The sequence below is a fragment of the Schistocerca nitens genome, chromosome 1, assembly GCF_023898315.1.
Source record: "Schistocerca nitens isolate TAMUIC-IGC-003100 chromosome 1, iqSchNite1.1, whole genome shotgun sequence".
NCBI classification, from domain to species: Eukaryota; Metazoa; Arthropoda; class Insecta; order Orthoptera; family Acrididae; genus Schistocerca; species Schistocerca nitens.
In genome coordinates this window covers 224,723,545-224,741,741 of record NC_064614.1, presented here as the reverse complement: position 1 = coordinate 224,741,741, position 18,197 = coordinate 224,723,545, and the positions used below count along the sequence as shown (strand labels likewise).

General features: G+C 41.6%; 2 protein-coding genes across 2 annotated transcripts in view; one reads left to right on the top strand and one right to left on the bottom strand.

Moving 5' to 3' along the window:
- Window positions 1-12,560, top strand: part of LOC126246187 (muscle-specific protein 20) — a 35,192-nt gene extending 22,632 nt beyond the window's left edge. Inside the window, exons 3-4 of the mRNA XM_049948375.1 lie at window positions 2,857-2,977; window positions 11,384-12,560. Coding sequence (XP_049804332.1) covers window positions 2,857-2,977; window positions 11,384-11,566 — 304 coding nt within the window. The 3' untranslated portion in view covers window positions 11,567-12,560. The remainder of the gene's footprint in view (window positions 1-2,856; window positions 2,978-11,383) is intronic.
- The window catches only part of LOC126246171 (muscle-specific protein 20-like), a 190,425-nt gene that overhangs the window by 113,660 nt on the left and 58,568 nt on the right, over window positions 1-18,197 (bottom strand). The gene's annotated exons all lie outside the window — the stretch shown is intronic.

Sequence of the window (18,197 nt, the reverse complement as noted above, 5' to 3'; positions counted from 1 at the left end):
AAAAAAAAATGGTTCAAATGGCTCTGAGCACTATGGGACTCAACTGCTGTGGTTATCAGTCCCCTAGAACTTAGAACTGCTTAAACCTAACTAACCTAAGGACATCGCACACATCCATGCCCGAGGCAGGATTCGAACCTGCGACCGTAGCAGTCGCACGGCTCCGGACTGCGCGCCTAGAACCGCGAGACCACCGCGGCCGGCCAAACACACACACACACGCACACACGTCGCTACTTTGTTATGATGAAGGAATTAAAATATTTATCGGGTCCGTCGGAGTTCGAGGTGTGCGTTCAGTGCAACACAAAGAGAGAATTCAATGGTGTCTGAAGGCAGCAAAACCGGTAAAAACCACTTTATGTCAGTTTCCGTTATGTTGAAATGTTAGTTAAGAGCATAACGCGAATAAAACGACCTTTCACTATAAAAACAAAGATGTGTTTCAACAATTAAAGGATAATTAATTAGCCGAGCGGTCTAAGGCGCTGCAGTCATGGACTGTGCGGCTGGTCCAGGCGGAGGTTCGAGTCTTCCCTCGGGCATGGGTGGGTGTGTTTGTCCTTAAGATAATTTAGGTTAAGTAGTGTGTAAGCTTAGGGACTGATGACCTTCGCAGTTAAGTCCCATAAGATTTCACACACATTTTTGATAATTAATTTAGAGAGATCCGCTTCAGTTGCACTAATTATTTATTCAAATCACGAGCGGTCTCGGGATGTTAAAAACCCATCTTCAGACGTTTGAAATTATCATGCTTGGTAACATTTAACATGCGGTCTGGCCAGGCAATGGAAGCGCTCACTGCATGTTGGTGGACAGAACGTGGTTGACTTTCCTACCGTGCGGCTGCCCGGCGGCGGTCAATTTCCGCCAATATGCAGTGACTGGAGCTTTTGCACTCACGGGGCCGACCGCATTTTATATGTTACCAAATACAATAATTTTACACATCTGAAGACGGAATTTTAATATCCCGAAACCGGTCGTAGTTTCAATAAATAATTAATCATGCCTCTCAGTTGCGGATGTCCTACGTACCAAAACTTGTACAATCAAAGAAACATTTATTGCACAACTGTTATTAATGAACAGCCGCTCTAGTTGCTAATGTGTTCTTCACTTTGGCCCACGACCGATTTCGGCTTTTATATTTTAGCCATTATCGAATTGACCTGAAAATTATGCTGCGGTGATGCTTTTGACGTCGCTTTATCACAGCATAGTTTCCAGGTCCACTTGAAAATGGCTTAAACATAAGAACTGAAACGGGACGTGAACCAAAATAAAGAACAAATTAGCAACTGGTGCTGATATTCATTAATGTTACGCAACTATTCAAAATGTACTTATAAAAGATGGCATGTTACGGCTAAAGTGTGTTCATGTGGCCTGTTCGTGAAACTAATCAGCGTATGGGCAGGACATCTCCATTCTAAAACCAGTCCGCCATGTTTCTATTTGTTAGACAAGTAGAACACAGGAGCCGTTCTACATGTTCACCGAGCGAGGTGGCGCAGTGGTTAGCACACCGGACTCGCATTCGCGAGGACGACGGTTCAATCCCGCGTCTGGCCATCCTGTTTTATGTTTTCCGTGATTTCCCTAAATCGCTCCAGGCAAATGCCAGGATGGTTCCTTTGAAAGGGCACGGCCGACTTCCTTCCCCGTCCTTCCCTAATCCGATGAGATCGATGACCTCGCTTTCTGGTCTCCTCCCCCAGACAATCCAACCACTCTTCATGTTCAATGACAACGGCGGTGTGCATAAACTGGGCTTAACACTTGTCAGTAATAGTTAAAATCGTCTCTTACCAGTATAATATTTAGCAGTCATCTTTTCTTCAGCAATTGACTGCCATCCCTTCTTTCACGTTCAAACGAAGCTTTTTAACTGATTTTTCTGTAAAATGAGGAGAATTTCTTTGTTTGTATTGCATTTGAATGTTCATAAAAAGTACTGACTGACTTGTTTGATAAACTGGTGTGTATATTTTAGGGAGCTCATGTTTGTCCATTACTTTGGGGTTTTAGAACTATACTCATTTCTCGTTCCTTCGTCGCTATGAGATTTAAAATTACAAGAAGCATCTGAGATACTGCTTCTTAATCTATGCTGATGCTTCAGAGAGGGATGGATGCGAAGAAAGACGTACAACAAAAACGAATAGTATATCTTGTCCGTAAGCTTAAAATTACGGGGGTGTAGGAATAGAGCTTCATCACTGTCTCAAATATTTTCGCCTTCTTTCTACGATGACGCGGGATAAAATAAATTGCTTTTCTTTCTCTTAAAGTAATCGTCTTCCAAAAATACTACATTGAAAATGTAGAGGGGAGTAAATAATCTGCAGAAAGTAAGATACTAGTACGCTATTACGTACGTTACTGAACACTGAACTGAGACATGCTTACTATGAACAATTCTTTCCCCTGCCAGGGACATTGCTCTCAGATTGTATTATTATTTCTACGAGGTAGATGGACGAGAAAGTGCAGTCTTTGCAGTACACCAATCTTATAACCTGTGTCATCATTTTCAGATGGACTCCCATTACGTATAAGGAAGCTGGATAGTTAAATATCACCGACTTTAGTATCATAATGTTTGTCACCTTTTTGTAAGTTGTACGTCAGATTTGACAGCATGTGAGTACTGGTGAAATATTTGATCAGAGAACTACTGCGATGATTGCTGGAGGAACAGGGAGTATCTTACTTGGTCATTGGTACTGGTCATTGGTATTGGTCATTTACGCTGAAAACATTGTAGCTAGTTTTCACAAGAGTAATATCAGTCACTGCAATTTCATTCTCCTGATATTCAATTGAAGTCACATGTGCTCTGTCTTCCAGGTTCCAAGACGCTATCCGCAAGTATGGTGTGCCCGATGAGGAGATCTTCCAGACAGCTGATCTGTTTGAGAGGCGCAACATCCCTCAGGTGACGCTGTGTCTCTACGCCCTTGGCAGAATTGTGAGTACTGCGTTTCTACTACATAACTTTCCCTATGTCGGTTGTTTGCAACATAAATAAATGTATTTACGCTAAGTTGAAGCATTTGTAAGCTAATTCTTTCGTTCACTACTCCCTACACGCCTTTCAATACGTCGCCATTTGATGCAATATGGGATACTGCTGGTCATCTGAACGGGCTCTTATTTCAAACAGGCACTTCTTCCATTTTTGTTATTCTTTTTAATAATCCTGTAGTTTCTCTTATTTTCACATCACTCTTCTTCGTTTTCTTAGTTTCTCTTATTTTCATTTCACTCTTCTTCGTTTTCTTAGTGACTACCATTTTTGATTTCATATGTGTTACTGCGCTCCTTTCTTTTTTTTTTTTTTTCTTAATGGCCAGGCAGAATTGTTGTCAATGACTTCGAACCTGTCAATTTATTATTTGTTGTTGTAGTTGTGTATCCGAAGACTCAATGGTTCAAATGGCTCTGAGCCCTATGGGACATCCGAGGTCATCAGTCCCCTAGAACTTAGAACTACTTAAACCTAACTAACCTAAGGACATCACACACACCCATGCCCGAGGCAGGATTCGAACCTGCGACCGTAGCGGTCACGCGGCTCCAGACTGAAGCGCCTAGAACCGCTCGGCCACAGCGGCCGGCTATCTGAAGACTGTTTTGATGTTGCTCTTCACGCTAGTCTGTTCTGTGGACCACTCTTCATCTTTGCGTCACTAGTCCAACGATTTGGACCTACTTACTATCTTAAATTCTTACTCTCCGCGTACTTTTGATTACTTATACTCACAGAAAACTGGCTGTTGGCGCCAGTACATCTATTTTATTATCTAACTCTTTTACTCCATAAAATATATATTTGCAATATCTTCTCCCTCACTACATGCGACACGTTTTTCCCGTCTTCAGCATCTCCTGCAAATCTTGCACTGCCTTTTACTTTTTGAATTTCTCAAACGGTTCTCCTTCTGCTGGGTTATCCTCGTTTCAATAGCCTATAGATATTTCTGTCTTTCACATATCAGTACATTGTATTTCGAGCCCCTCTTGTCGACAGAAACAAATCATATACAGGGTGTTTCAGAATGACGTTTTAAGAATTTAGTTATAGGTTTCTTGCGCCAAAACTAGAAACAAATATCCAGTAAACATTAATTCTAAAATGCATACCTTAAGATCTATGAGCACTCGTTCATTCTCGATACGTGAATTATTCTTTTTAATAATCCTGTAGTTTCTCTTATTTTCATTTCACTCTTCTTCGTTTTCTTAGTGACTACCATTTTTTATTTCATATGTGTTACTGCGCTTCTTTCTTTTTTTTCTTAATGGCCAGGCAGAATTGTTGTCAATGACTTCGAACCTGCTGCAGATTGGATGGGTAGATCACATAACTAATGAGGAAGTATTGAATAGGATTGGGGAGAAGAGAAGTTTGTGGCACAACTTGACTAGAAGAAGGGATGGGTTGGTAGAACATGTTCTGAGGCACCAAGGGATCACCAGTTTAGTATTGGAGGGCAGCGTGGAGGGTAAAAATCGTAGAGGAAGACCAAGAGAAGCAAGTTCTTTGCTTTCCACGTTTTGGAAGGAGATAGTATGGACCAAAAAATGAAAAAAAGTCTATCAAACATGGGCTGTGAAGCGCATACCATAAGAGCTATGAGCACCTGTTCAGTGGAAGAAATGTATTTCACAGTAGCGAGGCAATACTGACCCTAAGACGTATCTTAGAAGCTAGATTAAGGAAAGGCAAACCTATGTTTATAGCATTTGTAGACTTAGAGAAAGCTTTTGACAATGTTGACTGGAATATTCTCTTTCAAATTCTGAAGGTGGCAGGGGTAAAATACAGGGAACGAAAAGCGATTTACAAATTGTACAGAAACCAAGATGGCAGTTATGAGTCGAGGGACATGAAAGGGAAGCAGTGGTTGGGAAAGGAGTGAGACAGGGTTGTAGCCTGTCCCCGATGTTATTCAATCGGTATATCGAGCAAGCAGTGAAGGAACCAAAAGAAAAATTCCGAGTAGGTATTAAAATCCATGGAGAAGAAATAAAAACTTTAAGGTTCGCCAATGACATTGTAATTCTGTCAGAGACAACAAAGGACTTGGAAGAGCAGTTGAACGGAACGGATAGTGTCTTGAAAGGAGGATATAAGATGAACATCAAAAAAAGCAAAACGAGGATAATGGAATATAGTCGAATTAAGTCGGATGATGCTGAGGGAATTAGCTTAGGAAATGAGACACTTAAATTAGTAAAGGACTTTTGCTATATGGGGAGCAAAATAACTGATGGTGGTCGAAGTAGAGAGGATATAAAATGTAGACTGGCAATGGCAAGAAAAGCGTTGCTGAAGAAGAGAAATTTGTTAACAACGAGTATAGATTTAAGTGTCAGGAAGTCGTTTCTCAAAGTATTAGTGTGGAGTGTAGCCATGTATGAAAGTGAAACATGGACGATAAATAGTTTGGACAAGAAGAGAATAGAAGCTTTCGAAATGTGGTGCTACAGAAGAATGCTGAAAATTAGATGGGTAGATCACATAACTAATGAGGAAGTATTGAATAGGATTGGGGAGAAGAGAAGTTTGTGGCACAACTTGACTAGAAGAAGGGATGGGTTGGTAGGACATGTTCTGAGGCATCAAGGGATCACCAGTTTAGTATTGGAGGGCAGCGTGGAGGGTAAAAATCGTAGAGGAAGACCAAGAGATGAATACACTAAGCAGATTCAGAAGGATGTAGTTTGCGTTAGGTACTGGGAGATGAAGAAGCTTGCACAGGATAGAGTAGCATGGAGAGCTGCATCAAACCCGTCTCAGGACTGATGACCACAACAACAACAAGCAGCGAAGATGAATGAGTGCTCATAGCTCTTACGGTATGCGTTTTAGAGACCATGTTTACTAATATTTTTGTGTTTTGGTGTAAGGAACCTGTCCCCAATTTTTAGAACGTCGTTCTGAAACACCCTGTAGAAGCCAGACTTAGAGTGGTGCGATTGTGTTACCTGGTCTCTCGCTAGAAGAAAAGTTTTGTAGGGATTCAGAAGAAGATTTTGGCACTTTTTGGCACTGTTAGAATGCAAGACGTGGTGCTACTACTGGGAACTGAGTACAGCTTTCTCACTCATGTCTGACATGTTATTTTTATTTATTTATTCTTTCAATCATTCATCTCGGAAACATCGGACCATTTACGATCAAATTTGCATTTACGTAATTCATTATGACTATCACTTAAGTATGCTTCTTTTTCTACACCGAATCCTATTCTAAGTTTACAACGTTACCATTCAACTTTTTCTTTTTTTTGTTTATTCCTAGTTGTACCATTCAAATATTTCACTGGCTCCTTTACGGCAGTGAGAAGCGCGCTGTTGATACCGAATTCGATGGCTAGATTTTTCGGTCAGAGACGATAGTGAAATGTTACGTCGTCGCCCACTCTAATCTATCCTCCTGTGAAACCACATACAATGGAGTACCAATCTCAAATGAAATGATCACGTGGCATCTTTCTTAATTAACCTAGAGGGTTAGTCATGGCCTTTGAACATTTGGGCGAGAAAATGCTTCAGATAAGCGACTAAAAAAATCAGTGAAGCACTACAAGCAGTTTTTTTAATACATGATTCTAGAGAACGCCCATAGGATTCTCCTTTAAGGCTAAATAGCTATAGCATCTCTGTCTTCTTCTTCTTTTTCTCCTTCTTCTTGTTATTCTCTTCTATCTCTTCAAAGTCTAGGCTGGGACAAACGGTGTTTTGAAGTATAGTTCGCGCCTAATCTATACCCAATCATCCTTTGAAAATGTTCATCAAGCTTCTGTTGCATGTTTTATTATACTCAGAAGTAGTTGTTTTATAGAAAAACTGTAAATTCTAGTTTTTTCTACCTTGCAATAATGGCTAATAGGTGATGTGGCAATACAGTAACTTTCATTTGCATATATTTCTTCATGCGTGGGCCCACAGCCCCTACGTAATTTATGAATGCTAAAACCATTTTATATGTTAGATTCATGTTCCACAGATCATTTGTACAATTAATCGTAATTATGTGGGAGGAGCGATTTTATTTTCACATTGCACAATCGTATGTAAATACGGCTACATGCTAACCATTTACAAGTGTCTTTTTTTAAATGCAGATGTAAGTTAGTAATTTCTACCAACCATCTTTTACACATTGCAAAATTAGAAATACTTCTACAGATAAGGATTTCTCAAGGAGGAACTTTTTCAGTTTATTTTCAAATTTAACTTCGCTGTCTCTCAGATATTTTATCGCTGGGGTAAATGATCAAACATTTTTGTGACAGCATTGTACATCTCCTTTTGTACTAAAGACAAGCTCATCCCGCTCGGTTAGCCGTGCGGTCTAACGCACTGCTTTCCGGGAGGGAAGGCGTGCCCGTCCCAGGCACGAATCCACCCGGCGGATTAGTTTCGAGGTCCGGTGTGCAGTTTTTTTATAGAAAAACCGTAAATTCTGGTTTTTAAGGCGGTTTTCCATCCGCCTCGGCGAATGCGGGCTGGTTCCCCTTATTCCGCCTCAGTTACGCTATGTCGGCGATTCCTGCGCAGATACTCTCTCCACGTACACCATAATTACTCCACCACGCAAACATTTGAGATTACACTCCTCTGGTGTGAGGCGTTCCCGGGGGGTCCACTGAGGGCCGAACCGCACAATAACCGTGGGTTCGGTGTGGGGTGGCGGTGGCGTGAGTGGACTGCTGAACCACTGAGGGCTACGGCGGGGACGACGCCTCTCCGTCGTTTCTAGGTCCCCAGTTCAATACAACACAATACAAAGACAACCTCACAGTGGAGTAATGAATACCATTTTTTCTTCTGTTGTTGTCATTGTTTACATAACTGTTCCTTTCAAACTACAGTGGATCATTTACAACAAACTTCATAAGGAAATAAACATACTCCTTAAACAGATGCCTACAATATGATCGCGTGTGGGCACACATTATTTTTTGCACCACGTTTTTGAGCAACGAAGATTTCCGGTCTTAGAGATGAATTACTTCCATATGACAATATTGAATGAAAACACGCGAAGTATGTCAACTTACTCATTTGTCTCTCCTCGAGATTTTCAATGATTCGAAGCGCAAGTGTAGCTGTAGTAATTTGTTTTAGAAGTTCCAAAACATATTTTTTTCAGTTGAAATTCTACCCAACAATTTCTTAATTTTCACCACGGTTATTATTTAGTCACAATGTGTAAAGCTTTTCGCTAGTGTAGATCGGAATATGCATAACCGAATTAGGTCTTTTTTAAACCGAGAGTGAGGCCATTCGCAAAAAATCATTATGTAACATCTTTAATAACATTATTTACCATTTCTTCTATTGCTGTACGTACGTTTCTGTTATTGCAATACTAGTGACATCCAAAAAAGAATTAATTCTGCTTTTTGTATATTAAACGGAAAATAATTTACATTAGTGAATCTAGGATTGAGCCTATTAGAATCCCACACAAGTGATTTCTCTTCAGTCAGAAGAATCTACTCTGCTTACATTGGTTGAATTATTAGGTACAACGTTGTGCATGATTTTGGTTGGTTACGATGTTATTCGTTGGTTGTCTGTACTATCAACACATAAAACTTCAGTTTATCCGAGAATATTGTATTCATACAGTCAAATGTCTTGTACATGTCACCGTAGGCTGTTAGAAACTTTTTACGCAAGCGAACTTTACATTACTGGCCAATTTCGGCCTGTGGCCATTTCAAATGCAGTTACTTCAGGAAACGTGTGTCGAAAACTTAATAATTTTCAAATACGACATACATTTCAGCGCTGCAGCTGCATTTGAAAATGGCCACAAGCTGAAACTAGTCAGTAATGTAATACGTGATGCAATAAAGTTCATTCACAAAAAAATTTCTTAGAGCCTATGACGAATACATTAAATGATTTTTAATAATTTTTGGCATTATTATGGAGAAGAATGGTCATATTCAATATTTTAACGAAAAGCAGTCCAGACTGCAATAAAATTTAGTTTTTAATGGTGGTTACTGGTTTCGGCCTAAAAGACCACACAAGAGTTTGAAACACATAATGTTTATGGTAACTGACACACTCATCCATCTCAAAAACTACTATTAAAGCAACATAACGTGTTACCAAAGTGAAGTGAGGAATCTGTGCACAGGGTCGCTGTCACTAACTGCTGACTAGCGTAGCAACGATAAGGCATTATAAACGGGAAGTATCAACCACTGTTCCTCACGTGAGTCATAGTAAAAACGAAAAAAAAACTCGTAATGTACATGAATAGATAGTATAATAATCTTTACATCCTATAGTGTGCTACGTTTTCATATACAGTATGCGGATTTTCTGTTTGTACATACGCAATTCGTGGATTTTAATAGTTTTTATTAGGGGCCATATGAGGAACAGTGGGTGGAGCTTCCTCTTTATAATGCCTAACCTTTGCTAGCTAGACAGAAATTCTATACAGGTACCAGTCGGCGCATCGCACGGATCCATGCACCGATTCCTCATTTCATCCTAGTATTACATCTTCTTGTACCGAAACTATATCGATTTTATGTTAGTTTTTAAAGTGGATAAATGTTTTTCATACATGACCCATTATAAATGTTACACAATTTAAGACAAAAAACGACGCACCACGAAGGAATTATCCGAGTGGGAGGCAAGTCAGTAGCTGTGATTTTCATGTACAGACACATAAATGGTTACTATTTCAGAAAAATTGTATGATTCATTCAAGAGAAAGAGCTTCGCAAATTGAGCAAGTCAATAACGCGTTTGCCCACTTCCCCGGCCATTATCTAACAAGTTATTTGGTTTGGCACTGATTTTTAGACTTGTTAGATGTCATCCCGTTTTTGGTTGGAGGGCGCTGCCTGTAATGCTCCAAACATTCTCAATTTGGGAGAGATCCGACTACCTTGCTGGTCAACGCAGGTTCGAGCAAGCACGAAGACGAGCAGTATAACCTCGCCGTGTGTGGGCGGTCATTATCTTGCTCAAATATAATGTAAAGCTGTGTTGTAAGAGCGACGCAGTTGACAACCAAAGGGATTCTGCAGTGATAAGAAGTGACATCCCAGACCATCACTCCTGGTTGTCGGGTCGCATTTCGGGCGAGAGTCAGGCTGGTATCCCACGCTGTCTGAGGTGTCTCCAAACAGGTTTCCGATGGTCATTGGGGCACACTTCGAAGTGAGACTCACCACTACTGAGGACAATTCTACTCCAGTCAATGAGATTCCAAACCGAATATAAATCAATGTCATGCCGAATAACTATTAGCATAATGGCCAGAGGTGGACCAGTGCTTTATGGACTTGCTTAAGATGATTGTTGCAGTGTCAGTGTGTTTATGGGTTGCATTTTTTCATATGACTTGTCAAACCAATGGCAGCACGGCAGCTCTTGCCGCAATTGTCACAAGTGTATCTGGCTGCTGAGGCAGGAGCAGTGGTAGCATTGCGAAGCTTTCTCTGCCTTAATCTGTCTAACAAGCCTTCATTATGCTTCGGCATTCCAGATGATATATCATCACGCCACTCTGGTCTCATGCTAGCCCGTGCCTCCCATCTGTTTGTGTCGATTCCAAAGCTCTCCATATCTCGTTTACAGGAGTCCTTGAACCTCAATACAGGACGTCCTACAGGTCTTTTGGCTATAGAGATCTCTCCAAGCATCACCTCACGTGGTAATCTGTCAGGATCCATACGGTGGACGTGTCCCAGCCAGCGGAGTCGTCTCTGCTTCAAGATAGCTGAAATATTGTTGCAGTTAGTTTTAGATAGCACTGCTTCGTTGGTCACTCGGTCCTTCCACGTTACCCCGAGGATGGATCTCAGGCACCGCATGTGGAAAGCATTAAGGCGACGTTGTTGAATAACTCATACAGTTTTTCTGAAACTGTAATCATTTGTTCGTCTGCACACGTACATCACATCTACCGATTTCTGTCCCACTCAGATAACTTCTTCGTTGGTGTGTGTGTGTGTGTGTGTGTTTGTTTTCTTTCGTAGACTGCATATTTCAGTGCCTTGGTCTGAGGATGCTCCTATAGAGCGAAACTGGTAACCGGAATTAAAAAATGGAAATTTATTACACTCTGGACTCCTTTTTATTCAAAAATAAAAGAATTATTTTAGCGTTCAATAACATTTGTTTTCGGCCATAAAAACCAGCAACGTGAAACTTTCTCTCGCATACAACAATTTGTTCAGTCAAACTTGGGAATTTCAACCTGGAAATTCGGGGAAATCTTTTGTCTACACAAACTTGCCATCCTGCATAGCCTCAGGAGTATAGTAAGTGTGCTCGAGCTACATAAATGTCCGTGTATCTGACGCGCCCGTTCACTTTGCAGACGCAGAAGCACCCCGAGTACACGGGCCCGAGGTTGGGGCCCAAGATGGCGGAGGAGCACAAGCGCGAGTTCACCGAAGAACAGCTGCGCGCGCACGAGGCGCACCTCAACCTGCAAATGGGCTACAACAAGGGCGCCTCGCAGGCCGGGCTCGGCTCCTTCGGCAACACGAGGCACATGTAGGCAGGCGCTGGCTGCCCTGCGCCTGCTGAGTGCGCCGGCTGCACCGCAACACACCTGCTGCAAGCCCGCTCTAGGAGCAAACTGACGTGCCAGAGCCGACGCTACCGCCAACACACACCAAAACACACACACACACACACACACTTTTAACTCAACAACAATCAAGTTACACGTCAGTCTATTCTTAAAAAAACTTTGCATTCTTTGTTAAATCAAGCAGAGAACACAGTAAATATCTACAAAAGTTGTGCAGTATCGGTGTGAGCTATGCGAGACAATAAATGTTGTATGTGCCAGGTGATGGTTACTGTACTTTAGATGCATTCATTACACCAACATGCGGTATTCACACATACGTCTCGAATTCGCTTCCTATACCCCGGGGAAAAAGATGGGGAAGCATTTCTATGACGTCTAAAATACAGTAACCGCCACCGTTCAGGACTGAAACTTCTTTACTCTTCACAGAATTTCATATCAAAATAACTTTAATTCTTAGAAACGGTAGTTTAAGTAATTTTTGCGTATTTGTGTGTACTTAACACGTGTACACCACGTTTTGTATTTTAACTTAGGACTTAAATGTACTTACAATGAAAAAAGTAACACAGGAAAGAAATTTCTGCAACACTGTATTTTGTGCTCTAATGACTGTCTTGTACTATAATTAGGTCACTCACTCTTTATTTACAGTACGCTAAGGATATTAAATATTTAGATGAGTCACCATATCCCTTTTTAGATGTGTTGTGTTTATTAATAATATAACAAGCAATATGCAACGCAGTTAACAGGCAGTACCGTCATCTGTTAGCAAGTCACCATACCTATGTGTAGAGGATTCATCCAGTTACCAGAAAGTAGTCTATTTGTTGAATAAATACTTAACACGTACTATGTTTTGCACAAATTGTGATGGAAGCAAGAGAAACATACATGAATTGCAGTAAGAGACTCCCAGATTTGGTTAAACATTAAAGTCCTTTTGTATAAATTGGTAGTTTTATTTCAGTACAAACATCACTCCCTATCCTAGCTCTCCAAAGCCTACATGAACTGAGAACACGATCGAAAAAAGTATGAGAGAAATTGCTGAACTTCAACGCAAGATCCTATACCAGAGGCATACTCTGTGACTAATAAAACGCCTGAATATTTTATGTCGCAAGGGGCTTGACATGATAGTAAACATTTCTAAGAATACAAAAGTCATTAAACTCCATTCTCAAACTCTACCACTGGTGCAGAAGCTGTGGTAATGTTATAGACAGAATTCATAGTACAGAATATTCATAGATAATATAGAATATGAGCCGGCCGCGGTGGTCTCGCGGTTCTAGGCGCGCAGTCTTGAACCGTGCGACTGCTACGGTCGCAGTTTCGAATCCTGCCTCGGGCATGGATGTGTGTGATGTCCTTAGGTTAGTTAGGTTTAAGTAGTTCTAAGTTCTAGGGGACTGGTAACCACAGCAGTTGAGTCCCATAGTGCTCAGAGCCATTTGAACCATTTTTTGTAGAATATGAAGAACTTATAAATCCATCTTTATTGCAACCAAGACTGAATTCTATTTCCAGGAATACGATAATTGTTTGAATTCTATAATTTGAGTATTGACATTCTGTAGACTCAGACAGTGTACTTCAGGTTGCTCTATAATATCTTCAAAGGTACGCGTGAACTCGAGATGTGAAATGGCCCGTATGTTTATGTTTGCAACAGTTGTGTGAAGACTTAATGTTCACACTACTTCTGGCACAACTGAAACCTACATTTCGGCTTGACGCCATATAGATGATAGGTGGAACTGAGTCGAATATTCTCATCTGTTCTTCCAAAGAAAAACAATTCTTAAGATATTCCTTTAAAGTTTACTGTCATGATAATTCCACATGATATATGAAAATATTTTTACATTACATTTGCATGTGCGTTCATTCAGCTATTCATACAGTTGCTCTTTTCTTATGTACTGCACATAACATGCAAATGAATACCTTATATTCGAATTTTTTTATTTCTGTTACCAGTAATTTCAGGTTTTATGCGGTAATTATTGCGCCTCACATTTTTCAGCACTGGAGTAATCTCATTTCAAAGTTCGCTGTGAAATCTATACTTTACAGAAATGGTATATAACGTAATGGTTTATTTCCTCCAGTGCTTTATCACACAAAATGTCATACAGAAAATCTTTCAAGCTATATTCTAATTTACAAGGTCTAGTATAAATATAGAAATATGTTACTGTTATGAAGAACAAAATTCTGTGGCTGTGAAGAAATCCTGCGAAAGGAAGACACAAAGCCGAGTCTATGTGACACTGTGTTCAATCGTTTTTTGGTTTTAATTTTCTACTACCCTTTTCCTTTGTATTATATCTGTGTTATCATCTAACACAGTGTCCGCCTCCGGTAGCTGAGTAGTCAGCGCGACAGAATGTCAATCCTAAGGGCCCGGGTTCGATTCCCGACTGGGTCAGGGGTCAAATCGAAAGACTTGCACCTGGCGAATGGTCTAGCCTACGGGAGGCACTAGTCACACGACATTTAGAGTTATCTAACACAGTGACGATTGCAGTTTCCCGAAATGTACCGTGTAATGTTTTCGTCATTCCTCAGAAACAAGTACTCTTCCGCGAATCTTAGTGTCAGTCTCTCTACTGGCCTCTGAGACCTACGTCAGTAAGTGGTATGGTGGCTCTCTACCTGAAAACAATTTTTCGAATCCCGATGGTAAAGAGAGTTACCGTCAACAGAACGGCTATAGGGCACAAAACATTAGAATGAAGACAGTATTTGCTCGCTGGATAATGTGACAGTCCTTTATTTTTTTAGTTACTTACATTTTTATTTTCTTCTCCAAGGGCTGTAACGGGCTATTGGAAATATAGCTCCTTATACCCACTAGGAATGTTGAGACAAACTTCGATGAGTTGTAGAGGGTGTGTTGTTCATTGATCACGACTGACTGCCACGATCGCCAGTGGAGAAAATGGAGCTCGTTCCTGCGTAGAACGTTCTTGTCCCCTATGAATGCGATGCTCTGTTGCCTGGATGGCAGCTCTATCAGACTTGGGTTTCCATCTGCAGTTTATTTTTCTCCTGAGATCTTAGAGCGCTCCAGGAGAAAAATAAACTGCGCATGGAAACCCGTGTCCGAAACAGTCATCCACCGAGGAAACAGAACACTGCATTCATAGCAGACGAGGTATTTCTACATAGCCGTTAGCTCCACCTCTACGCTGGCGACCGTGGCAGTCAGTCGTGATCACTGAATAACGAACAACATTGCGAGACGTTCCGCCTACGATCAGTCAGCATACAAAGTCACGTTTCCACCGAAAAGGTGGCATGGCGACAGGCACCATCGCCTGTAACTTTGGCTCTCTGTGGTGTCGTTGGATGATGCTTCCGGACAGGTATTCCTATCCTCGATTTATTCCTAAGGACACCCTCTACATCCCTCGAAGTTTGTCGCTACATTTCTGGGACACCCTTCAGACGTCCGCTGTCTCGTGTGTATGTGTGTGTGTGTGTGTGTGTGTGAGAGAGAGAGAGAGAGAGAGAGAGAGAGAGTGTGTGTGTGTGTGTGTGACGCGCGTCTGTACAGCTAATCCCAAACTGATGAAATGATGCAAGGTGTACTAAGAATTAGTTATTCTTTAATGCTCTGACGACGAGGCGGTCATAGCGACGGAGGACAGGTCCGGGCAGGATAGTGGTGGATAGGAAATAGGGCGGGAACTTTTCGCAGGAACCATTCCGACAAATTTACCTTAATCTACACTACTGGCGATTAAAATTGCTGCACCAAGAAGAAATGCATATGATAAACGGGTATTCATTGGACAAATATATTATACTAGAACTGACATGTGATTACATTTTCACGCACTCTGGGTGCATAGATCCTGAGAAATCAGTACCCAGAACAACCACCTCTGGCCGTAATAACGGCATTGATACGCCTGGGCATTGATCAAACAGAGCTTGGATGGCGTGTACAGGTACAACTGCCCATGCAGCTTCAACACGATACCACAGTTCATCAAGAGTACTGACTGGCGTATTGTGACGAGCCAGTTGGTCGGTCACCATTGACTAGACGTTTACAATTGGTGAGAGATCTGGAGACTGGCCAGGGCAGCAGTCGAACATTTTCTGTATCCAGAAAGGCCCGTACAGGACCTGCAACATGCGGTCGTGCGTTATCGTGCTGAAATGTAGGGTTCCGCAGGGATAGAATGAAAGGTAGAGCCGCGGGTCGTTACACATCTGAAATGTAACGTCCACTGTTCAAAGTGCCGTCAATGACAACAAGAGGTGACCTAGACGTGTAACCAATGGCACCCCATACCATCAAGCCAGGTGATACGCCAGTATGGCGATGACGAATACACGCTTCCAATGTGCGTTCACCGCGATGTCGCCAAACACGGATGCGACCATCATGATGCTGTAAACAGAACCTGGATTCGTCCGAAAAAAAGACGTTTTGCCATTCGTGCACCCAGGTTCGTCGTTTGAGTACACCATCGCAGGCGCTCCTGTCTGTGATGCAGCGTCAAGGGTAACCGCAGCCATGATCTCCGAGCTGATAGTCCATACTGCTGCAAACGTCGTCGAACTGTTCGTGCAGATGGTTGTTGTCTTGCAAACGTCCCCATCTGTTGACTCAGGGATCGAGACGTGGCTGCACGATCCGTTACAGCCATGCGGATAAGATGCCTGTCATCTCGACTGCTAGTGATACGAGGCCGTTGGGATCCAGCACGGCGTTCCGTATTACCCTCCTGAACCCACCGATTCCATATTCTGGTAACAGTCATTGGATCTCGACCGACGCGAGCAGCAATGTCGCGATACGATAAACCGCAATCGCGATAGGCTACAATCCGACCTTTATCAAAGTCGGAAACGTGATGTTACGCATTTATCCTCCTTACACGAGGCATCATAACAACATTTCACCAGGCAACGCCGGTCAACTGGTGTTTGTGTGTGAGAAATCGGTTGGAAACTTTCCTCACGTCAGCCTCACGTCCATGCGCCACCGGCGCCAACCTTGTGTGAGTGCTCTGAAAAGCTAATCATTCGCATATCACAGCATCTTCTTCCTGTCGGTTAAATTTCGCATCTGTAACACGTCATCTTCGTGGTGTAGCAATTTTAATAGCCAGCAGTGTATTTAAGTAGACCATGGGGAATCTACACGTCATTGGCTGGACAGAGATTTGAATCGCGGACCTCTCGAATGCGAGTTCAGTCCCTTAGCCAGCGCGGAAACTCGCTGGGCGACAGTGTGAAGGTCGTAGACCGTCCCGACCGCACCCTGAGTGTTGCAAGTTTCCGTTTAACAGTTAACTCCTTCTCCTACATTGAGGGATTTTAATTGGCGTACTGGGTAAATGTTTTAACGATGTCTTCTGATTAATTGTCGGGACACTATTAAGTTCCTCAGTTTTCGTTTACAGCGTAATTCTTCTGTCTGGATGTCTTCGTGTTACTATGGCCACATTATGGTTTTTTCTGGGGCAGAAACACGAACAGACATAACGTTACGGTCAGTTTCTTGTCACATAGGCACGGGAACGAACTAAATACCTGACATGTATTTGTTCATTTCAAAAATACTTTCAACTCAATAAGAACGAAGTATTTCTACGGTTTTGGTACCAAAAATATTACTTGATTACTGCTTACAAAGACCCACACATTCGCTTGTAACAGGTAAGAGCAGTTGACATACTGTGGAAGGATCTGGAGTTCACTCGTGTTTCGCACGCCACCCGTTACGGACGGCTCTCACGATAACTCGTGAAAATTGAATCAGCTGTGGGTTCTCGGTGAAAAATTGTAATTTTACTAAACGAACACTGTTTTGTCTTGTTTCACAAATTTTAATACGGTTACTGCTCAGCCTAGGTTTCGAATTATAAGCCCATGGACTTATAACCCGAAACCCAGGTTCTGCAGCAACCATAATGCAATTTGTGGAAGTCCACGGGCTTATAATCCGTATCCTAGGTTGCGCAGCAACCACAATAAAATTTGTGAAACAAGGCAAAAAACAGTGTTCGTTTAGTTAGCTCGTTTTTTCTATATGCGTCTGTAGATGCCATCTGCTGCGACATATTTTAAATACTTCATCTATTTACGTGTTTACACCAGTGGTCTGTGTATCAAATTCGACTGGCTTCGTGTACTTTTTGCTTATTTAGCACTTTGCTCGTATTTTGATGTTTTAGATAGTTCCAGTTTCTCCTGTTTTCATACTGAAGTTCCTCCTGCTTTTAGAGGTGCCTCTATCCAGAAAATGGAAATAGATGAAAGAATCTGAAATACTTTCAGAAGTTTTTTAAGTTGATTAGTCACATGTTCCTAGTGAGAATGAAGATCCGGATGACTGCCTGAATCAATGTTTTTATGATTCTGTGGGCAGTTCTAGTGACACTGACATCATTAGACCTATAAATAATCGTAAGGTGAAGGTCTTCAAGCGAATCTGACAAACACGACGAGTGTGCTTCTGTTCTTGTGAATGATTCGTTTTGACATAATGTTAATGTGAACTGAAATAGAAGTAACAACGTAATTAGTTATCACCTAAAAAAATATTTTATAGTAACAA